The sequence below is a fragment of the Amblyraja radiata genome, chromosome 27 (genome assembly GCF_010909765.2).
Source record: "Amblyraja radiata isolate CabotCenter1 chromosome 27, sAmbRad1.1.pri, whole genome shotgun sequence".
NCBI lineage: Eukaryota > Metazoa > Chordata > Chondrichthyes > Rajiformes > Rajidae > Amblyraja > Amblyraja radiata.
This window is the reverse complement of record NC_045982.1, coordinates 20127539-20152862: the sequence shown is the minus strand read 5'-3', so window position 1 is coordinate 20152862 and position 25324 is coordinate 20127539. Positions and strand designations below refer to the sequence as shown.

The following is a 25324-nucleotide window of genomic DNA, read 5'->3' as shown; positions in this document are numbered from 1 at the left end:
AAAACAAGATTAAATCATTTTCCAAGCTCATAACTGCATCTCCAACTTCAACATACTTGCAACTTTGTTTTCCTTTCACATTTCTCATGATTTCCCTGTGATCCAAAATGTTTGTGTCTCACATCTACTCAATCCTCAAAGTACATAATTCCTGACAAAATAAATATCTAAAACTGCAACAAATTGGAGGAACAGCATCTCATATTTCGTTTACAGTTTACAATCCAGTGGTATGAATATTGACTTCTTTAACTTCAAGAAACCCCAGCATTCCCCCTCTCTCCATCCTTCCCCCACCCAAGTTAAACTAGCTTCTCGTTCTCACCTCGGAAACAGCTTCCAATGGCCCGTTTACTTTAATGCATATCCTTCATTCATTTGTTCTATATCTCTCAACATCATCTATATCTCTCGTTTCCCTTTCCCCTGACTCTAGTCTGAAGAAGGAGCTCGACCCGAAACGTCAGCCATTCCTTCTCTCCAGAGATGCTGCCTGTCCCGTTGAGTTACTCCAGGATTTTGTGTCTATCTTCGGTTTAAAACCCCATTGCTAGAATCTGGCAATGGCTTAAGTTTTTAACAGAGCACTAAAGGGGCTGTCCCACTTGGGTGACCTAATTGGCGAGTTTAGAAGAGTTTGATAAAATGACATGTTGAAGACCTCCTTCGATTATGTTGAAGACCAGCTTCGACTAGCTATGACTAGCTACGACTAACTTCGGGAAAATTGGACACGGAATAGTGAAGACGACCTCCTTCGACCTCCCTTCGACTATGATGAAGACTATCTACGACTATCTTCGATTACCTTCGACTACCCTCGATTACTTACGACTACCATACCGACCTACTACGACTAAATCTATGAGGAAAAAATGTATCTACCTTATTTTACTCACAGGCATTTTTTAACATATTGAAAAAAACTCTGCGACCTAGAAAGTTTCTACTGTTATTAACCTCCCGTGGCAACATTCACTTCCACCACACCCTGCTGCCCCACAGGATCATGCCTTTTGAGGACTGGGCAGCTTAGCAGCTCGTTGATGGCAAAGTACATACTTAGCAGAGTGATCAACATGGAACGGTGCTGCAGAAAAAACATTGTTTTCGAAGACATTGAGGTATCTTGCAAGCACTTCACTAAACATCAAGTAACCAAGCATGAACATATTTGCATTATTAGTAAACAGACCAGTTATGGCATACTCAGCAAGTTCCCTTAAACAATATTAAGTAAATGGAATAATATTAATTTAGTAATGATTAATGGATAAAAACTGGTCAGATCAATGGGAAGATAACGCAAACCATCTCCAATTGATGGCATTCATCCAACCGATTTGTTTTCAAGCCTGTACGAGAAAATGAACGCTCTATCATTGCAGTGCGTTTTACTAAATTGAAATTTCAAGCTAGATTATGTGCAAGCTCGACCATTGAAGGCTTGAAACTTCAACTTTGACTAAAAGCCAATAGTATTCAGGCTGACACTTTCTTGCAGGTTGATTGCAGCAACTGTGTTATGGACTGGATGTTTCATTCTATTGGCTTCATAATGCAAATTGGCTGTATATGAGTAAGAGGACTCTGCTTGCGATCAAGTACACTTTTATATCACGCGGCATAAAGGCTCTCATGATTGTAGAATGTATAATGGCCCCAAATTTCAGCTGCTTATTCTCCAGAAAATTCAGAACTCCAATACCAGTTTGTGCAAAGGCTGAAGTCCCGAACTTTCACCCAGCTGATTACCAACACATTTCAGCCAACTTCCTGTATTTACTCTGTGAAATATGCCTGCTGAACCTACAGCAAGTTAGCATTGCTAGCTGTTAGTAGGAAATCCTAGGATCTCCAAGTACAAAAAAGAAAAAGTTTCAAAATATATGATCATAATAAGTAACAGAATTTGTAAAATAAACATGAAATGACAATTCTCCACACTACTATACAAAAACAATTGAACCATATTGCATGGCATGGAGTAACTAAACAAGGCAAGCATATTACAATTTGAAGCTTAAATTATTGTACTGCTGGCAATCTCCCTAAACAACATTGAAATACCTACAGCACACGAAACCCGGAATTTTAATTTGGGGAAAACAGTACATTAATTTTCCACTCTTCTTAAATTATTAGTTTTTGAAAAATTCACAGGACAACAAACAGCTGAGGAAATCACCCCTTTTTTAGGACCTCCCCTTTCCTTGAACTGAAGGAAAGGCAGTTGCAATCAGGCACCAACTGGTCCAAAGATAAAGATCAGAACCAGTATGGTTTATACAAATGTTTCTTCATTTTGTAACTAACCTGCAAATATTTCTTTATGTGCAATTGCTTTTCGTTTTTTTTCATTTTTTCCCTTATCTGGGGCTTCAACTCTTGGAGAGTCAACTCGCTCCTCCAGCAATCCCCTCGGCAAGGAATCGACCACTGTTTGAAAACCATCACTGATTCCCAACCTACTTTCTGGAACAAAATCCTTGTCTAGTCTTTTCGCTGGAAACCCCTGGGATTCTTTCAGGGTTACTACTTTATGTACTAATGTTGTAGATATTTGTTCTTCATTCAGAGCAGGGTTACCACCTGCTCTCAAAATATCATTTCCATTCTCAGAAATATTAAATATCTCTGAATTACGTAATAATGAATTATCTTCATTCCTGTGAGACAAAGTTGTTTTATGAACATCCCGATTCCCATTTTCATAATCAAAGCCCTTGTTACATTCATTATTTTTCAATAAAAACCCTTTCTCGAAGTTGTTAGCACCATCTGATTCACATTCAGCAGGTTTGCTTCCAAAAGGCTGCTTCCTGCACATCAGCTCATCAAACTTAGACTGTTTCCTCTTTTCCTCAGCTTCCTTATATGTGGTCTGTTCAACTCCATTTTCCTCTTCGAGAGTGGTCTGGTTGCTATGAGAGACCCGAATGTGTGGACTGCTCACTGGATCAAAATCAACTTCATCATTATTGTCTTCCCCTAAAGGCACGGCAACAAGTTCACCCGAATTCATGTAATCACTTGTGTCTTCAACCGACAAAAGATGTCCCCTGCGTAACAAAGTTTGCTCTTTATTGTTAAAACCATCATTTTGTCTTCCAAACGAGTCTCTCTGACCAAAGCTGCTTTCATTCACAGTTGTAGACAAATCAAGTCTTCTTTCAGCTTTTATTCTATTTGTTGTGCTGAAGTCTAGTGCCTCAGGAGATTGTTCACTGGACAGAATCCGTGGCCAACCACCCTCAGTTTCCATTTCATCCTCACCTAAGAGAAAAGCAGAAAGACAGATCAATCAGATAATCAAACATTACCTGACAAAACTGACATTCAAGGTAAAAAAAGTCTATATCAACTCTCTAGACCCAAATATTCAAAAATGTCCTTCCAGCCACATCTCAAGCATGGCTACCCTTTTCCCCCAAATCTATTCTCCTGCTTTATAAATATATACAAGCTACTCCCTTTCCCCTTATATGGCTACCCTCACCACTCTGGTAGCTGAACATGCACTACTCCGCAGCAAGCATCTCAACACTTCAGCTCCATATTGTTACTACCTTCTGGAAATTTATTTTGGACATCTTATTTGCTTTAATTACAATTTTTGTCTTTTAAAGTATATAATCATAAAAACATAATTTACACTAAAAGTCAAAAGTTTTACAAGAAATCAAAGGATACATAATTTCAATAAGAAATAAAACATCTTAAAATTACATGAAATTGTGTATAAATGCCGATAATAGAAACTTATAATACTAAAATTACACTCACGAATGTATACAATCGTTTATCTTCATCTCAGGACCAAAGCATTTAAGACAATTAATTATTTCTGAAATAGTCATTGCTTTCATGCAAGAAACGTGACAGGCAATTTATGCATTTGTGCAGAGAACGCTCCTACAAAACATGTGATAATCTGCTTTCTCCAATATCATTGTCTGAAAGATAATTATTGGCAAAGATTTTGAAGAAAATCCCTATCCCGGTTCTTTAAAGTGGTACCACAGTTATTTTACATCACCTTGAGAGCCAACACAACTTCAAATTAACATTAGATAGACAATTAACATTTACTCCAAATGCTAGCCACTGCAAGAGCTCACGACTCCTCAGAACTGCATGTCAGCCTAGATCTGCGATTCCAAATTGTTGAAATGAGACAGATTCACTGTTAGGAAAAAGTGCTTCCAACTGATGGTAGACACAAAATGCTGGAGTAACTCAGTGGGACAGGCAGCATTTCTGGCGAGAAGGAATGGGTTACATTTCAGGTCGAGACCCTTCTTCAACTGGGCAGCTCCATTTTTTTTTAAACTTAAAATTATGTTTTAAGCAATATTAATCAAGTAAGCAGCGCAAAATCTCCTTTCACTGTTCTATTTTAACTGCTCAGTAAGACAAATTATTCGAGGCGCAGAAATCCTTAAACTTTGTCACACATTTATTTTATTTTGTACAATTTTAAATAGATAATGGTAATAATTCTCTCAGATTAACACCAAAGGATTTCGATAAATTGTGTGAAATGAGAGCTTCTAGAAATATTATATGTTCCAAAAATAAAATTAGTACATGCCAACTCGGCAACAGCATTGACTTCCTAGTTGGGAGATCTCGATGATCTACTGGCAAAGCTCACATTCATTTGGACTGAGAAGGTGCCATATCTGAGTGAATGCAACAACCAGCAATGCAACAGAGGATCTATAATTATCTGATCTACCCTTCATTTTTCAATTATCCTTTATTTCATACTTTAAATAGACAGGTTTGAAATGCCAATGTGCAATGGTAGGATGACAAGATCATTCTGACCCAGCAATAATCAGCCTGTGGCAGATAGCCCGATGATGCACAAACACAAACAATTTCTACTTGAAGAAACACCAGCGATAGCAATGAAATACCACCAAATATCTAACCTCCTATAGAGAATAGCTATACTCTTATCAGTATTATATATTCATATATAAATCTGAAATTAGCATTTTTCCCCCAGAGGATTTGGATGACAATTGCTTCTATTTTAAGAGCAGAATGAAACTCAATACCATTTAAACCATACACATCTATAAGTTTCAGAGAATGCAGTTCAATTTAAAAAGAACACAGAAAAACAGACAATGAAAGGGTGTCGGAAAGGACTGCAGATGCTGCAGGGCTCGAAATTAGCGGTTGCCCGGGTGACCACCCAAAGTGCCGCCGGGCAACCAAAACACCGAGTCATTTTGCCCGGCCTGGCACGCAGATACTGGTTGATACCGAAGATAAGACACAAAAAACTGGAGTAACTCAGTGGGTCAGGCAGCATCTCTGGAGAAAAGGAACGTGACGTTTTGTGTCGGCGATGGCTGTTATGTGTGGGAAAGATACTAAGTGTGACGTGACGGAGTGCCGGAGCGAATGACTGGTCCCGAACAGCAGCAGCTGCGACGTCGGCAGCGGCTCCATCTCCTCCTCCTCCCTCCACCCGCCCTGTTAGCGGCCGCTGCCTGCCACTCCGCCAACGGCGCTTTCAAAACAAACTCCCCCGCACGCCGAGGCCGGGAGGAGGGAGGCCCCGCACCTTCCTGTTGGTTGGCGGAGGAGGGGAGGCGGTGGCGAGGAGATCCCAACTGCCTCCCCCTTTGGCGGCTGCACTTGGCGATGGACAGGAAGGGGCGGAGATCCCAGGGGGGGGGGGGGGGCGGCAGGGCTCCCCCCTGTTTTGAGAGGGTCCCCACCCGAGAGCCCGCCACGCCAGTGGGTGATCAGAGACGTCGGAAGTCAGACGGGAGCGGTGCCCCCAGGCCCACAGTCAGTGCAGAGAAGCAGCGCTAAACCAAGCTCAACTCTGCCTGTCCCGCCAGGTTATCCCTGCCTGGATTTACGGGAAATATGTCATCAGTCCAGGCATGACCATGCGAGACAGGCAGAGTTGAGCTGCATTTAGCGCTGGATTGAGCCTCAGAAGCCTCGCGCGTGTGTGAGTGTGCGCGTGCGGCCGCCAAGATATTGTGTCCCCCTGTCCCCTCCATATTTTGATAGCGATTTCCGTGCCTGTAGCGATGATGCCGGTGTTGTCCGAGGAGCGCTGACCTTCCTTCCAACCTCCACTGCCCCTTCCTCTCTCTCTCTCTCCTTGTACACCCCCCACCACCCCCCTTATCCTGAGACCCCTCCTCTCCATCCCGCATGGATCCCCATTCCTGCTTCTATTCAGTCCTCACTGACATCCCGTGTGCTCCCCACCTCATCTACTCCCCCCCATTCAACCCCACTGTCATCCCCCGCGCTCTCCCCTCACAATCTTACCTACTCAAACCAACTCACACTAATTCCCCTGCCTCAACCATCCATTCCGCATCAATTGCCTTCTCAACCCCCCCCCCCCCCCCCCCCCACCGCCATCTATCCATCCTCCACTGATTCACACACCCCCTCCCGACCCTATTGTGCTGGAAATGTCTTCAGAGCGAACATTGACTATGTTTGATAACGGAATGCAATCAAATATGTTTTAATTCCCAATGTTATTATTTGTTTTAATCCAAAAAGATGGAATAATTAAATTGTGAACACGTGAAACATTAAAGCCGCAGTGTTCGATTGTCACTGCTACCGTTGACACGTTTTACAGAATTCATTTTAATGGCAAATCAATGCTCTTAATATGGAGTATCCGTATTGTTATTTTGATGAGCAACATTCACAACTACAAGTTGGATTTATCCAGGTTTTACTTCTATGGTCGGTCATATACATCACAAATTTGGTCAGAAGATATTTCAGTTGAAATGTTAATGTTAATTCTGAAGTGGGAATGATGGAAAAAGCGTTTATCAACAATTATTTTTAAATTTGGTGCTTACAAATTGGGTATCTTCATTGCTGTTCACAACACATACATCTAATCTGAATGTCCGGTAATGTGGCGTTTTAACACCTTTAAACATATTACCAAAATAACATTTGCTGCAGTTATGTCCTTTGGCCATCTCTTGTTAGTTAGTGTAATGTTTATCCTGTCAGATGGGTATAGTCAGTTTTAACAGCTATTATCATAAAATGCCTTTAGAAAATTCCTTGCAACCTGTATATTTTGTTGTGGATAAATTATGTGGGAAGCAAGAGTGTTTGTGTACCAATAGCAATAACGACCCATGCTATGGCCATGTCATGATAATTTTCGGTCCTTCACAGAAAACATGCTTGCATCAATCTGTAGTGTGCATGGTTTAGCATATGTTATCATGGTCCAGGATTTATTGACACAAGTTGATCATATGCTGAATACTCCAACCACATTTTTGTTTGGAAGTGGAAAGAAATAATAGAAATTGCATTAATTGCAATGTGGAAAAAGAGTTGAGATACTGTATTATAATTTTGCTGCATGTCATTGTGGTATATTGAGGCTAGAGGAACTCAAGCTCCGCATTGATGAGCTGGAGACCCAACTTCATACGCTGCGGTACATCAGGGAGGGGGAGTATTACCTGGATGTTTTGTGCCAGGGGATGGTCACACCGACCAGTTTAACTAATTCAGTAGTCATTGAGCAAGGAAAGGAAGGTGTGGCCATAAGCGAGGCAGGTAGGGGGAACCAGGAGGAGATGCGGCAGGAGCCACAGCCCTTGTCCCTGACGAGCATGACCGAGGCTCTTACTCAATGTAAGGACGGGATCAGGGGCTGTGGGAGGGATGAGCAACCTGGCTGCAGCACCGTGGATCAGGGGGCCATTCAAGAGGGGGGAGTTAGAAGAAATGCCGTAGTGATAGGGGATAGTATTATTCGGGGGGTAGATAAGGTTCTCTGCGGCCAGCAGAACATGTCCCGAAGGCTGTGTTGCCTACCCGGTGCTAGGGTTAAGGATATCTCTGCGATGCTGGAGAGAAATTTGCAGAGGGAGGGGGAGGATCCAGTGGTCGTGGTCCATGTGGGGACCAATGACATAGGAAGGACGAGGAAGGAGGATCTGCTGAAGGAGTTTGAGCAGTTAGGGAATAAATTAAAAAGCAGAACCTCGAGGGTACTGATCTCCGGATTGCTACCTGAGCCACGGGCCAAATCGGCGAGGGTACGTAAAATTAAAAAGCTGAATGCGTGGCTCAAAGACTGGTGTGGGAAAAATGGGTTTGGTTTCTTGGGCCACTGGCACCAGTACTGGGACAGGGGGGATCTGTTCTGTAAGGACGGACTTCACCTGAACGGTGCTGGGACTGGGGTCCTGGCAAATCATATAACTAGGGCAGTAGAGAGGTCTTTAAACTAAGTAGCGGGGGGGAGGTATCAAGGGGGGTAATAACGGCAGGGGTAGAGGAAATAGAGCAGGGTATCAGTGGGGAAGCGGAAAGTCAAAATGTGACAGGAGATAGAATGTGTGAAGATAAAGCTCTAGATGTAAAAGGGGCAAAAACGGAAAGGAAGGGTAGTAAAAATCATCTGAAAGTGCTTTATCTAAATGCACGGAGTATTCGAAATAAGATAAATGAATTAACGGTGCAATTAAGTATATATAGATATGATATCGTGGCCATTACGGAGACATGGCTGCAAGGGGATCAGGACTGGGAGTTAAATATAGAGGGGTACTCGACAATTAGGAAAGATAGACAGGAAAGAAAGGGAGGAGGGGTGGCCCTTTTAATAAGGGAGGGAATAACGGCAATAGAGAGGAAGGATATTGCGTTGAAGGATCAGGATAGTGAAACAGCTTGGGTACAGATAGAGAATAACAAGGGGAAAAAAACACTAGTGGGTGTAATTTATAGACCTCCAAATAGCTGTGACGCTGTTAGTCAGAACATAAATCTGCAAATAGTTGACGCATGTAAAAAGGGAACTGCTGTAATCATGGGGGACTTCAATTTTCATATTAATTGGGCAAACCAAACTGGGCAGGGTAGACTAGAGGAAGAGTTTATAGAATGTATTAGAGACGGGTTCCTAGAACAGTATGTCACAGAACCGACAAGGGGGGAGGCAATCTTGGATCTGGTCCTGTGTAATGAAGCAGGATTAATTAAAAATGTCATAGTTAGGGACTCGTTGGGAACAAGTGACCACAATATGGTCGAATTCCATATTCAAATAGAAGGGGAGCAGGTTGAAACTCAGGCTAGGGTGCTTAATCTAAATAAGGGGGATTATGAAGGTATGAGGACTGAGCTGATCAAAGTTGACTGGGATAGCAGACTCAAGAATAAGACGGTACATGAGCAGTGGTGTACGTTTAAGGGTCTACTGTATAACCTTCAAGAAAAATTTATTCCTATGAAGAAAAAAAGGGGTAAGGGTAAGAACAGTCAGCCATGGCTCAGTAAAACTATAAAGGATAGTATTCGGCTGAAGGCAAGGGCATATAAGGTAGCCAGAGATAGTGGGAGGGTAGAGGATTGGGAAGCATTTAAAGGTCAGCAAAAAATAACTAAGAGATTAATTAAGACGGGGAAAATAGACTATGAAAGGAATTTAGCGAACAACATAAAAACTAATAGTAAGAGTTTTTATAGCTATATAAAAAGAAAAAGGGTGGCTAAGGTGAACGTTGGTCCATTGGAGGGTGAGACTGGAGAGTTGTTGGTGGGGAACATGGAAATGGCAAAGGCATTAAACGAGTATTTTGTATCAGTCTTCACCATAGAAGACACAAAAAATATTCCAACGCTGGATAAACAGGGGGCGGTAGGAATGGAGGAGCTAAATACTATTAAGATCACCAAGGAGGTGGTATTAGGGAAATTAATGAGACTGAAGGAGGATAAATCCCCTGGGCCTGATGGATTACATCCAAGGGTCTTGAGGGAGATAGCGGTGGGGATTGTGGATGCATTGGTGATAATTTTCCAAAACTCCCTGGAGGCAGGAACGGTCCCAGTGGATTGGAAAATGGCCAATGTAACACCTATATTTAAAAAAGGAAGTAAACAGAGGGCGGGTAACTATAGACCGGTTAGTCTAACATCGGTGGTGGGTAAAATGTTAGAGACAATTATTAAAGAAACACTAACGGGGCACTTGGATAAACATGACTTCATCGGACAGAACCAGCATGGTTTTGTGAAGGGGAAGTCCTGTTTAACGAATCTGCTCGAATTCTTTGAGGAAGTAACAACCCGGGTGGATAAAGGGGAACCGGTGGATGTGGTATACTTGGACTTCCAAAAGGCTTTTGACAAGGTGCCACATAAGAGACTATTGCTAAAAATAAAAAATTATGGGATTGGGGGTAATATATTAGCATGGGTAGAGGATTGGCTAACAAATAGGAAGCAGAGAGTGGGGATAAATGGTTCATACTCGGGATGGCAACCGGTAACTAGCGGGGTTCCGCAAGGGTCGGTGCTGGGACCCCAGTTGTTCACAATTTATATAAATGATTTGGAGGAGGGAACCAAGTGTAATATATCAAAATTTGCGGACGATACAAAAATGGGAGGAAATGTAGGGGATGAGGAGGATAGGAAGAGTCTGCAAAAGGATATAGATAAGCTAGGTGAGTGGGCAACAACTTGGCAGATGAAATTTAATACTAATAAATGTGAAGTCATTCACTTTGGGAAAAAAAATGATAGGGCAAGTTATTTTCTAAATGAGGAGGAGCTGCGTTGTAATGCAACGCAAAGGGATCTAGGGGTATTAGTACATGAATCACTAAAAGTTAGTATGCAGGTGCAGCAAGCAATCAGGAAGGCCAATGGAGTTTTGGCCTTTATTGCTAGGGGGATTGAGTATAAAAACACGGAGGTCTTGCTGCAACTGTACACAGTATTAGTGAGACCACATTTGGAATACTGTGTACAGTTCTGGGGTCCATACTTAAGAAAGGATGTACTAGCCCTGGAGGCAGTGCAGCGAAGGTTTACAAGATTAATTCCTGCAATGAGGGGATTGACATATGAGGAAAGGGTAAGTAGGCTGGAACTCTACTCTTTGGAGTTTAGAAGAATGAGAGGCGATCTCATTGAAACATATAAGATCGTGAGGGGCCTTGATCGGGTGGATGCACCGAGGATGTTCCCAATGATCGGGGAAACTAGAACTAGGGGACATAGTTGCAGAATAAGGGGGGGCTCTTTTAAAACTGAGATGAGGAAGAACTTCTTCACCCAGAGGGTGGTTAATTTATGGAATTCACTGCCCCAGGGAGCAGTGGAAGCAGAAACGTTAAATATATTTAAGACTAAAATAGATGGTTTTTTAGCTGCCAAGGGGATAAGGGGCTACGGGGAGAGGGCAGGGATATGGACCTAGGTATGGTTAGTATAGTAAGACCTGAGTGATCTCCTGGACAAGTGTCGATCGCCTGGATTGGGGTCGGAGAGGAATTTCCCGGATTTTTTTCCCGAATTGGACCTGGGTTTTTATCCGTTTTTTTGCCTCCCCCAGGAGATCACGAGGTTCTCGGGGTGGAGAGGGGTGATAGCGGTATAAAGGGGAGGGTAGTGTCTTGTGTTCTGTGTCTTGTGTCTACTGTTTGTGGGTAAGTGTGTCTGTTTAGTGTTCAGCCATGAGCGAATGGCGGTGCGGGCTCGACGGACCTGGTGGTCTACTCTCGCACCTACTTTCTATGTTTCTATGTTTCTATATATCATGTCTTGATTGGTGAATATGTTTAGTTTGTGACTTTATTTGAGGCATAAATAATATGTGAATGCTTCATTGAGCATAATTCCGACTGGTAACTACGCACTTCGGCCGAGCACATTATCGCACGCGTCATGCAAGCCATCTTAAATGACCACCTAAACTGTCATTTGGCAACCTAAAAAGCTGCCACGGTTGCCTGGCTGGCAACAGGGAAAAAAAAGTTAAGCGAGAGCCCTGTGCTGGGTTACACTGAAGATAGGCACAAAATGCTGGAGTATCTCAGCAGGACAGGCAGGATCTCTGGATAGAAGGAATGGGTCTTCTTCAGACTGAGTGTCAGGGGAGAGGAAATTACAGAGATAAGGAAGTGTAAGATCAAAAGAGATGACAATCAAGGAAAATGTAGAATAGACCATTGTTAGCTAAGAGAAGGTGACAACAAAGCAAACAGAGATACAAAGGTAGACAAAAATGCTGGAGAAACTCAGCGGGTGAGGCAGCATCTACGGAGAGAAGGAATAGGCTACGTTTCGGGTCGAGACCCTTCTTCAGACAGTAGGCTTGTGGGAGAGCTGGGAAGAGGAGGGGATGGAGGGAGAAAGCAAGGACTTTCTGATATTGGAGAAGTCAATGTTCATACTTCTGGGGTGTAAATTACCCATGCGAAATATGAGGTGCTGTTCCTCCAATTTGAGCTGAGCCTCACTCTGACAATGAAGGTGGCCCAGGACAGAAAGGTCAGATTCGGAATGGGAGGGGGAGTTGAAGTGCTGAGCCACCGGTTGGTATTGCGAACTGAGGGGAGGTGTTGGGCGAAGCGATCGCCAAGCCTGCGCTTGGTCTCACCAATGTAGAGAATTTGACACATGGAACATCAGACGCAGTAGATGAGATTGGAGGAGGAGCAGGTGAATCTCTACCTCACCTGGAAAGACTGTGTGGGTCCTTGGATGGAGTTGAGGGGGGAGGTAAAGCGACAAGTGTAGCATTTCCTGCGGTTGCAAGGGAAAGTACCCGGGGAAGGGGTGGTTTGGGTGCAAAGGGACAAATGCTAAGGTCCATTTCTTAAAACAGACAACTCACAATAAATTAGGTCAACCCTGGGCAGAGGAATAGGAGGTAAGGGCTGGCAGAGAAAGAAAGCGCCGATAAGAGTTCAGAGAACAAACCCGGTACCGCTAAGTCTTCTCGAGATCCTCTCGAGACCCTATGTCTGGCAATGGCGACACTGTCTATAGAAGAAGGGGGAGGTGGCCAATCACAATCTGGATCACTGTCCAATCACAGCTCAGACCACTCCCATTTTGAACATTAGCCCGCCCACCTTTGTTCATTTCAAATTCTCGCTCCAATAAAGAAGACGCCTTTTGCAAACCTCCCAGTCCTAGTTCACAAAATCTGTCAGGGGAATTTCCTAGCTTGCTAATTCTGCATCAATTCTGCAAATTGGTTCCCATAGAAACAAAGATTTTTTTTTTTTTTAAACAGAACGGCTTTTGTCATACAAGGGAGGGAAATATAAAATTAATATAGAGAGATGTCCCTAATGTTTTGCATGATTTTTTGGGAAACGAGGGGGCTAGGCCATTTTGGCTAACTCCGCTCGGATTAAATTTGTGTATTTTACCTGTTTTTGTACTCGTTTTTCTTTCAATGTTCGAAAGTTAGTATTTGTTAAAATCGAAAAGCTATTTCAAAAGTATTCAAGGAAGTTCTGGCCCTTATCAATAGATAGTTCTCCTTGTTCTTTCGAGTTGTCACTCATCCAAGTTCCGTCTCTTATCTGACTGGAGAAGCTCAGTGTTCTTTTCAAGGCTATGATAACAAGATACAGGCAGCTTAATTTTAATGTGTTCAGAATTTTGCTATGTTTTTTTTAATATTTCTCCCAAAGCATATCGGGATACTTGACATCAAGTAACAGGCTATATTTATATATATATATATATATATATATATATATATATATATATGCCCCTTTTGATGAAATGGTCCATGTCAGATGAAATAGGACGTCATTGAATGAGCTTGCAATCTATGAAAAGTAATTGTTTATTCTTCGTTTCTCTTAACTTTGTTTTTATTTCCTATTTCTTACCTTTTGAATTTGAATGAGTTCAAACAGAGACCTGAATTCCACGATGGCCATGTGGCATTCAGGTAGATGTGTTAGATGAGATTGGAGATGCCTTTATCTCAGAACAAAATCTGTTAATTTGAAATTGTAAATTTGGGGAGATAGATTGGAACAAGAGGGAATATTTTTTAATTGTTTTTTTAATATAATTATCTATTTTTAAAGGGTCTGCCTTGTAGGTAATTAAAGAGTGATCGCACATCTCCCACCACCCGTAGAATTCTGGATTAGTGGAGGGAATGAATAGGACACTAAAGAGTGTGTAAGTTAGTTATGACCTACAGGCCCACAGCAATTAATTAATTACATACGCACAACAATTAAGCACAACCTTGTCAGTCTGGCAAAAAAAAAAAAATGAAGCGGTACAAAAAATGTATTAAGATATATGTGTTGTGTGTTATTGTAATTTACCGTACTTCTAATAAAATAAAAAAATTAAAAAAAGAAGTACAATATTAAGGATGTGAAGAAACAATCTGGACAAAAACGTGGCCGGAAACCAAAGTCTTGGAACTTGAAAAGGGAAGATTTCCCCACCGTGTATCGATGTCAGTATAAGGGTTGCTGTGCTGTTTACAGAGGAGTTGACGGACTTAAGAAACACATAAAAGAGCAGCATGAAGGGGTGCGTGAAAGACCTTGCCCTCACCCAGGAGGTATCAAGGTGTCTCTGATTGATCGCTACCAGCAATGCCATGTAAAGCTGATCCATGCAGAAGAAAGAACATCTTTACAGATCAGAAGGAAGTGCAAAGCCTTTGGTCACAACTTTGGAAAGACAAACCACATTTGATTAACAATCTTGAAGCATTTTGAGCTCTATCGTATGACCAAGGGTCTAGAGATAGAGAAGCTGAACATTTTGAAACGGATGGACCTCTTGAAAGAGATTATGCCTAACCCTATCCAGGAAGACAATGACTCAGACCTGGTGGGTAATCAGTGTGATGACAATCAGGACATTGATGAGGATGGCAATTATGGCATTTCTGATGAGAAGGACAATTGCTGTTTTGTTCCCAACCCTGATCAGATCGATGCCGATGGTGACAGCAGACACCTGCAAGAATGACTTTGACAACAACATCCCAGATATCTATGACATTATAGTATAATAATGCTATAATACTTGGAACCATTGTGTGTACCTACCGAGGACTTTGAATCTTATCACGTTTGATAAAAAGGAGGGAATGAAAGAGCTAATAGTCAAATCTAATAGTCAAATCAAAAATTGAGTCGTTCTTCTACAAAAGCATGGACTAGTAGAACAAAAGAATGGCTCGGTGCCAAGTCTGAATGACTTTGTAAATTATATGAAACACAATATGGAGGACAGGTTGTCCTTTCAATAAAGACATTACAATGGCAGCCTGCAGTAATAGCATGTGCTTCTTCAAGGCCAGTAAGAAGCCAAGATTGAAAAAAATAGCTGACGCTCCAGAGATAAGTAATAACGTCATTGGGTGAGCTCGATTTGGACCCAGCTTTACCTATATCATGAAAGGCTACAGAATCTTTCAGTCATGCCATATTCAGACTTGGTAGGAGTGTTTTACTGATAAGAAAAATGTACAATTATGCTAACTCGTCTTTGTTCTGTGAGTGGGAGCAGAAGAAGCACCGAGCAATGTTTGTGCTCATTGTAATCTCACCATACTAAATGACCACCATTCTCCATCTTTATTAAAGTTATGCATCTCTTCCCCTACCTCTGTAATCTTCTTTATTTCTCTGGTGATATGTGCTACTAAATCTGTACTACGAAAACAAAACTTCATATTCACCATGACATCTATAAAGAGAGCCTCCGTGCCTACAATTTAGACTTAAAAAGTGCTAGAGAAACATTTTTCTCCAATATCATTAACAACAACACTAATAAGGCAAAAACCCTATTTGCAACTGTTGACAGACTGACCAACCCCCCAACACAATTACCACCTGAACTCCATTCCACGCAGAAATGCAATGAGTTTGCATTATTCTATACAGATAAAATTGAAGGCATCAGACGTGCCATCAATATCACCGCTTCAAACAAAACTGTTGGATCACCACCCTGTTTAGGCAAAGGTAACGTGGCAATGATGACATGCTTTAATGTCATAGACTCTAAAACTCTCGTGGAAACGGTGACACAACTAAGGCCATCCACCTGCTGCCTTGATGCTTTACCTACCAACTTCTTTAAGAATGTTTTTGACTGCCTAGCAATAGACATACTGCAAATAGTTAACAGCTCTCTTCAATCAGGCAATTTCCCAAAAGCCTTGAAAACTGCAGTTATTAAACCTCTTTTAAAAAAGCGGAGCCTAGATGCCTCTATTATTAACAACTATAGACCAATTTCAAACCTATCTTTCATAAGCAAAATCATTGAGAAAGTTGTCCTCCAGCAACTTAATCAATTCCTGGCTTCAACTGGCTGCTACGACAACTTCCAGTCAGGATTTCGACCTCTTCATAGCACCGAGACCGCTCTTATTAAAGTTGTAAACGACATCCGTCTTAACACAGACTCTGGCAAAGTTTCAATATTAATGCTATTAGATCTCAGTGCTGCATTCGACACTGTTGATCACTCAATACTTTTGGACAGGTTGGAAAAATGGGTGGGGCTCTCAGGCACAGTCTTAAGTTGGTTCAGGTCATATTTACAAGATAGGAACTATTTTGTTTCCATTGGAGACTTTGTATCAGAACCAACCAACGTGACGTGTGGAGTACCGCAAGGTTCGATCTTAGGGCCCTCTTTATTCAACATCTACATGCTCCCACTAGGGCAAATCATGCGATATAATAATATTGACCACCACTGCTATGCCAATGACACTCAAATCTATGTAGCGCTATCACCAAATGATTATCGCCCCATAGATCTGTTGTGCCAGTGCATTGAGCAAGTCAAAGACTGGATGTGCCAAAATTTTCTCCAACTAAATAAGGATAAAACGGAGATAATTGTTTTTGGTGCTAAAAAAGAAAGGCTTAAAGTAACCCAACACCTTCACTCTCTGTCCCTGAAAACTTCAAACAAAGCCAGAAATCTTGGGGTCATTATGGATTCAGATTTAAATTTCGACAGTCACATCAAATCAGTAACAAAATCGGCCTACTATCACCTCAAAAACATAGCAAGATTAAGAGGACTCATGTCAGCTCAAGATTTAGAAAAACTTATACATGCCTTTATTAATAGTAGGCTAGATTATTGCAACGGTCTCCTTGCAGGTCTTCCAAAAAAAACTGTCAGGCAGCTACAGCTTGTTCAGAACGCTGTTGCTAGAGTTCTAACAAAGACCAAAAAATTTGAGCATATTACACCAATTCTTAAATCCTTACATTGGCTCCCTGTATGTCAGAGAATTGATTTTAAAATCCTGCTGCTCACCTATAAATCACTACATGGTTTAGGGCCAAAGTATATCACTGACATGCTTCCACTATATAAGCCTTCTAGACCGCTAAGATCTTCTGAAACCAATCTGCTAGTGATTCCCAGAGTAAATACAAAACATGGGAAAGCAGGATTTAGTTACTATGCAACAAATAGCTGGAATAAACTTCCTGAAGATTTAAGACTTGCCTCAACTTTGACCACTTTTAAAACAAGACTGAAAACTTTTATGTTTACTTTAGCTTTCAGCTAAATCTTAACTACATTGCACTTTTAACTTTTGCACTTTTTATAATGCATTTTTAATTTTGTTTTTCTTTTCTTTTAGTTCTTCTATTTTATTTCATTTTATTATTTCATTTATTGTATGACATGTTTTTATGTGAAGCACTTTGAGTCTGCCTCGTGTATGAAATGTGCTATATAAATAAAGTTGCCTTGCCTTGCCTAAATCTGCAATGTTAGAGAATTCATCGGGAATGTAAGTGCAGCATTCGCCCCCTATAATAGCACAAGTCCCTCCTATTATCCTATAGAACTATAGGGCAAAGTGCAACCATTTCAACCATCATGAATGAGAGGGCTTTTTGCTTGTAGGTAAAGGCGTTCACAGTTTAATTAACCAATTTCTCCAATACACAGGTCATATGAATCAATTCCCGTGATAGACAGGCTGTCCCATAAAGTGGGAAGACAATCAACCAGAATCGCTCTGACTCCGATATACTTCACTTAGCCCTCATCGGGAATATACAATTCAGTTAGATGTTACACAGCTCACATGTGAGGGACAACAAAGGCCAAATAACAGCATCCCCTTCAGTTGTAGGTTGGCCTGATCAACCTTTCCCAGTTCTTCTCATCCCCAGGTACATGCCAGGTAACCATGGGTATGACTAGAAACCACATACAAAATTTGTCCCATTTATTGGACTCAGTGGTCACCAGCACTAACCTTGGTGCAGGTGCTGTTCCTCAAATATACTCCGTTGCTTCTTTTGTCACAATAACATGTACAGGTGCACAACCTTTTATCCGAAAGCCTTGGGACCAGACACTTCTCGGATTTCGGAATTTTTCGGATTTCCGAATGGAAAATTTTTAGCGTAGATTAGGTAGGTAGCGCAGGCGGCTTGAAAAGTCTGGAGCGGCTGCCTCCTCCCCGGAGACCGGGGAATCATTGAAAATCATTGCTTATATGTTAGTCAGTTAGTTTGGAGGGATTTTATGTGGTGGGGGGGTGAAGGGGGAAACTTTAATTCTTAGTCCCCTACCTGGTCGGAGAGGCGGGGAGCGGGCAATGCCTTACCGGGTCGCCGTGCAGTAAGCTCCGGAGCGCTGTGGCTGCCGACTCCCAACATCGCGGAGCTGGGGGCTGCGGGCGTCCGGCCGCGGGCGGCGCCAGTAGGAGCTCCGACCCCGGCAACTCTACCTCTGGCTGCGCGGCGCTCCAAATCCAGCGCCGCCCGCGGCCGGACGCCCGCAGCCCCAACTCCGCGATGTTGGGAGTCGGCGGCGTCGCAGCGCTGGGATACCAGCGGGGAGCGGGCAATGCCTTACCGGGTCGCCGTGCGGTAAGCTCCGGAGCGCTGTGGCCACCGACACACATCGCGGAGCTGGGGCTGCGGGCGGCTCTGGATTTGGAGCGCCGCGCAGCCAGGGGTAGAGTTGCCGGGGTCAGAGCTACAACCGGCGCCGCCCGCGGCCGGACGCCCGCAGCCCCAGCTCCGCGATGTTGGGAGTCGGCGGCCACAGCGCTCCAGAGTTTACTGCACGGCGACCCAGTAAGGCATTGCCCGCTCCCCGCCTCTCCGACCAGGTAGGGGACTAAGAATTAAAGTTTTTCCCTTCACCCCCCCCCCCCCCCCCCCCCCTCCCCTTCACATAAAAGCCCTCCAAACTAACTGACTAACATTTAAGCAATGATTTACAGATGTTTAAGTGTCTCCCCGGTCTCCGGGGAGGAGGCAGCCGCTGCAGTAGTACAGACCTGGGTTGACCGTGGGTCGTTTCGGGTCAAGTTTGGCGCCAAACGCGAGCTTTGGTGTGCAGACGACATCCTGGGAAAAATGTCCGGTTTTCGGAGCTTTTCGGTTTCCGGAACTCCGGATAAAAGGTTATGCACCTGTAGTACTATCTGGGCTCAGGCGCAATTCACTAATTTAAGCCGTGGTATTTCTCAAACCCTGGTCTCATTTACCTTCCATCCTGGCTTAAAAGAGGCTGTATACCATCCTTTAAATATGGGTCCTTGAGTTTGCCGTTCTGAAGGCACCCATCAGTTGATGTTTTATTGCGAAAACAGTGTAAGGCCAGAATCTCAGTAAGGTTAAGGGGTATTGTCAAGAGGGGTATTTCTTCTCCACCATTATATGGGATGTGCGTACACAACCAGCATACACTTATTCTCACGAAGGGCAAATTCTAAACTCATAAACAAAAACAAATTATTTCCCCAAGTCCAGTCCATCTGGGCCAACTCCAGAATAAAAAAAGAAGGGTCAATAGCCCCATTGTCCTTTCTTGGTTCTCCGATCCGTTTACAGTCAATCAGATGTATCCTCTTCACGGCAGTTGATGTTGTTGGTAGCACCTTGTACAGTCCCTTTCAACACAGTTGCAATTTCTTCTGGTCCCAGGACCATATCAGTACGTAGTCTGATAGTATGGACTCGTCCCTGTGTTCAACGGATAGTGGCTTCTGTGACTCTCATACATGGGAATGTAGACCTGGCAAGGCATGGGTTAATTGCTGTGCATACGTAATTAATACATTGCTGATGACCTGTAGGTAAGTTCATAATTTCACAGCTTATCCTGTTATCAATTCAAAAGGTGGTAACCCCCTTTCTCTCTAGCTGGGGTTGTTCTGAACCATAAAAATAGCTGAATCCCTTACCCATTCCTGTCCAGTCTCAGTCAAGGCTTTACTTAAACTTGTTTGTGTCCTATTCATTCCCTCCACTAATCCCAAACTCTGCAATTAGTGGGAGGTATGAAATCACTCTTTAACTACTGACAAGGCAGAGCCTCCTTCATCACCTTCCCTGTGAAAAGTTTACCCTGCTCAATCTGAAGATGGACCCCCACTTAAATATTATCTCTTTGATTCCTTATCACAATTCTAGCTGTTCTATCTTAGCTTGGGAATACCATTACCCAGTAAGTAAAACGATCAATCAGTACTAAATAGTACCCTGTATTTTATGACCAGAGCAAGGGTCCTGTGAAATCTATCTATCTATGTAGCATGTCAAATGTGTCTGGATATGTCCAATTTGTGAAATTATGAACATTTCTGATATATTTAAATCATTTGAAAGTAATACATCAAACCGTTTTTTTATCCTAAATGATGATGATGGAGGTGACACATTTATTGGTAATATAACACCCCCTAAACCTCCGAAGACAGTTAAAAACAAGTTAACAAAATGTGAAGGCAGGAACTCACTAAAAATTATGGTGGTAATTTTTCAGAGCGTAGGGAATAAAACCTCTGAAGTAAAGGTACTTTTGGATCAATATAATCCTAATATTGTACAGGGAACAGAAACTTGGCTTTCACAGGACATTAATAGTAATGAGATTTTCCCAGATACATATGATGTCGATCGAAGGTACAAACAGGATGGAATTTATGGCGGCATCTTAATAGCATGTAAAAAGGATATTATTATGATTCATAAATAAGAGTTTGAAGTAGATTGTGAATTAATGTGGAACAAAATTGAATTGAAAGGACGGCATTCACTTTTAATAGGCACTACTTATAAGCACAGACATGATGATAAACAGTTTGTAAGTGAACTTGAGAATTCATTTGAGAAAATATGCAATAAAGGCAAGGGATACAATACAGTACTTTCAGGAGACTTTAATCAGCCTAATATTAATTGGGAAAACTCAACAATAGTGTGAGATATAAATGTGTGTGCTCACAATCACAAATGCCAGAGACAAAGTCGTGGAAACAAGAAACTCCTTTATTTACGAGTCTGCAGTCCCCGGGTGTCTCTCCAACTGAGACACACCGAGGATGGAGATGCCCTTCACTTTTATTCATTTCAGTTTACAATTGTCACACCCTTTTCCTCCCCTTCGGGCTCCTTCCAATCAGAGCACTAAGGTTTACATTCCCACGAGAACGTCTCGGAACGCCTCTCGACATCAAAGTTACCTCCTACATCATGCATCGCATGTGCATTTAAATGAGGCATCTTGTCATAGTGGGTGTTGTCTTCAGGTTAATAGGGATAGTTGATTTAGACTAGGACTAAAAAATATATAGCTGAGGTAGAATAATAGTGAGCTTTCAGCACAGACATCAGAAATGCGCTAGGCTAGATAGTAACAACAGAAGAACAGGTCGTTTCTTTCAAGGTTGAGAATTAACAGATAACCAGTCCGGCAGAAACCTTTACGAGAACTGGGGGAAAGGGTAGGAGATACTCTGTATCACACATGCGTAATGAGAAACATGAATATGAAGACAACACCCACTATGACAAGATGCCTCATTTAAATGCACATGCGATGCATGATGTAGGTGACTTTGACGTCGAGAGGCGTTCCGAGACGTTCTCATGGGAATGTAAACCTTAGTGTTCTGATTGGAAGGAGCCCGAAGGGGAGGAAAAGGGTGTGACAATTGTAAACTGAAATGAATAAAAGTGAAGGGCATCTCCATCCTCGGTGTGTCTTGGTTGGAGAGACACCCGGGGGCTGCAGACTCGTAAGTAAAGGAGTTTCTTGTTTCCACGACTTTGTCTCTGGCATTTGTGATTGTGAGCGCACACATTTATATCTCACAATAGTGCAGGATCAATCTGCATCCAAGGATACAGCTGAACTACTACTGGGGGCTGTAATGGGATTTGGATTGAACCAACAGGTTAATAAACCAACAAGAAGAGGTAACATTTTAGACTTGGTATTCACAAATAACCCCAGTCTTGTTCAGGGTACTAAGGTGGAAGCAGGTAGAAGCGACCATGACATAATTATTGTTGACCTGGATCTGACAGCCAAGTGGAAACGACAACCTGGAAGGAAGTACTACGTACGGCAGAAAGCAAACGAGGAACTGATCAATGCAGACCTGGATGCTTTTAGGGACCATTATCCCTCAATGGGGAATGCTTCCATTCAGGAGAAGTGGGACACTTTTGAAACCAAAATAAAGCAGATCAAGGAGAGACATATTCCACACAAAAAAACACAGCAGCCAAACCTCGTTCACCACAGACTCAGACGAAAGAAACAGAGGGTATACAATAAAGCAAAGAAGACACAAGACAAAGAAGATTGTGATTGCTTTGTAAATTGCCAGAAGGAATTAAAGAAAGCTCTGAATAAAGCCGAACAAGACTTTGTGTCAAACAACCTTACCACAGCAATGAAAGAAAATGTCAAGCAATTTTGGTCTCATATGAAACGCTTGGGTAACGGAGAGAAGGGAGTTGCAGACCTCATGGTGAACAACACAGTTGTAAGTGACGGGAAAGGGAAGACCGAAGCACTTAATGCTCAATTCACCAGTGTATTTACAAGGGAAAACAAGTCATACATCCCATTGATGGGAACCAGTAAGGCAGGAGCACTAACACAACTATAGAACCTAAAGCCAAACAAAGCAGCGGGCCCAGATCAGTTGCCACCATGGTTTCTAAAGATGTTCGCATCGAAAATAGCACCCATACTCACAGATTTATTCCAGTCCTCAAATGATTGTGGGTCACTACCATGACAGTGGAAGGAAGCAAACATCTGTGCAATATTTAAGATGGGCAATAAGACTGCGCCTGAGAATTACAGACCAGTTTCGTTGACCAGTGTACATTTAGGACCTTGGAATATATCATACATTCTCACATCATGGACCATTTCGAAAAGAATGAGATACTGGTGGACTCACAACATGGCTTCAGAGCAAAACATTCAGCGGAAACACAACTTATTGTCACTATTGATGACATCACAAGGGCATTAGATAAGGGGAAATCTATACATATGGCAATCCTGGACTTTTTGAAAGCGTTCGATAAAGTTCCTCATGAAAGGCTCCTAGGAAAACTGGATTACTATAGCATCAGAAATAGTCTACATAATTGGATTAGGGACTTTCTCACAAATCGGACGAAGAGGGTGGCCTTTGAGGGAAACATTTCTTTAGAAGTACAAGTACTGTCAGGAGTACAACCCAACCAAATGCTCAATTATGGTAGTTTAAAACACGAAGAAACCACCTAGTCGAGATTACGTCTTCTGTGGACAAATATTTCATCGTACAAGTTCACAACCATACCTTGGAGTTCATCCTGATAGCAAGCTTTCATGGGGGGAACACGTGGACAACACGGTCACGGAAAGTGTCGCCCAAGAGGGGCAGGCCCTTCAAACTATGCCTTATTTACATCTACTCTCATCCTTCTAAACTCCACAGAGGATGTCCAACTTGCTCATCCTTTCTTTTTGACATGGAATTAACTTGACTTGAAATGTTCTCCTGCTCCTGAAATGCTGCATGATCCACTTTTTTTTTGTAAACCAGCGTTAACTTCATTTTCAACTGCAAGGACACCCAGGTCCCCTTGCACTATTCTAAAGTTTAAATATTCTTATTTTCTATTCTTCCTCCCTAAATGAAAAAATATATATTTTCCTACATTATGCTCCAACTGCCAAATTCTGTGTCAGTCAACCTACACTCATCAATTTTATGACAATAGACAATAGGTGCAGGAGTAGGCCATTCGGCCCTGCGAGCCAGCACGCCATTGAATGTGATCATGGCTGATCATCCCCAATCAGTACCCCATTCCTGCCTTCTCCCCATATCCCCTGACTCCGCTATTTTAAGAGCCCTTCACCACTTACCACTGTAATAGTCATCACCACTTATTAACAAATTTGACTATAAAATAGTCTTGCTCTTTTTTTTTAATCCAAATAAATAACATGGATGATCAATAACTGAGATGTTAGCACTCGCTCTTGTGGCATAAGTGGGATTCTGGAAACTTGAAAACAGTCTCTTTAAAAATAAGGGATAGGCTATTTAGGACTGAGATATTGGCCTATCCAATCTCATCTAACAACATGGCCAGTGTGGCATCCAAGTCTCTTTTTGAACTCAATTCAGAAGATAAGGAAATAGGAAGAAAACCTTAAAACAATAATAAGACAAAACAAACCTGTATTTTTTCATCTCTCCTCTGTTAAAAGAATAAACTTACAATAAAGAATAAACTTAATTTTCATAGATTACTAACACGTTTGCAAAGAACAAAGGAAAAGAAAATAACCTTGTGTGGCTCCACCTCCACACAACTACTGACTTTTTAAAGAGACACACACTACCTCTTAAAACACATTAGTCTCAGCAAGGATTTCTTACGTAAAAGAGCAAAAGCTCATTCAATGACATCCTATTTTATTTGAATTATAGGATTAATTCAACATTCACCAGAATCAGTTCCACAAACACGTAAGAATCTTTAAAATTGCTTTTATACCTTTTTTCTGTGACATTCACTCACAATTTGCCACTCATCATGCAATACGTTAAATCTCAGATATTCACACACTTTAAAACAATAAAATTCTCACTCAAAAGTAAAACACAGTTATACACACCTCAAAGAAATCATTCTAACTCTTAAAATTTTGATACACCCAAATACGTTCATAAGCTTGCCCACCGTTTTACACATTTACTGAATTAACATGGAATTTTCACAAAGTAAAATGGGCATCACAATTAGGTTTTAAAATTGTACGGTTCATCTCTATTGTTTTCCCTTCTTACCAGCATATGTAAGGGAGTGTATATAAAATAAAAGAACAGGCAGAAAAACATCATTTACACAAATTTGTTCAAGAGGGGTATGAGCCAGAGTCCCGTGGTGGAATCAATGGCACAGCCTTCTTGTTTCCATAGTCATTGCACATAGAGGCGACCCTCTATAATTCCTAAACCTCCCTCATTTCTCAGACAAGACCGCTCTGTCTACTAGAATCTTTGGTTCTGTGGGGACCAATGTACAAAATTTGCAAGCTAGGACATTCCCCTAGGAGACTTTGTTGTGGCCACTCATATGGGTATTGCACTTAATAATGGCTAGGTGGATTGGGAAGGCTGAGGCTAGTGTCGTGGTCAGCACTGTCTTTAAGTTGTGAAAGTCTTCTTCTT

The 25324-nt window shown here is 42.0% G+C and overlaps 1 protein-coding gene across 5 annotated transcripts in view; it reads right to left on the bottom strand.

The window, feature by feature from the left end:
- The window catches only part of zmym4 (zinc finger MYM-type containing 4), a 110974-nt gene that overhangs the window by 60994 nt on the left and 24656 nt on the right, over positions 1-25324 (bottom strand). For 4 of the 5 annotated variants that reach the window (XM_033045375.1, XM_033045378.1, XM_033045377.1 and 1 more), the window contains exon 3: positions 2317-3276. The exons of the other annotated variant lie outside the window; for it this stretch is intronic. In XM_033045375.1, coding sequence (XP_032901266.1) covers positions 2317-3276 — 960 coding nt within the window. The remainder of the gene's footprint in view (positions 1-2316; positions 3277-25324) is intronic. 5 annotated transcript variants of the gene reach the window in all.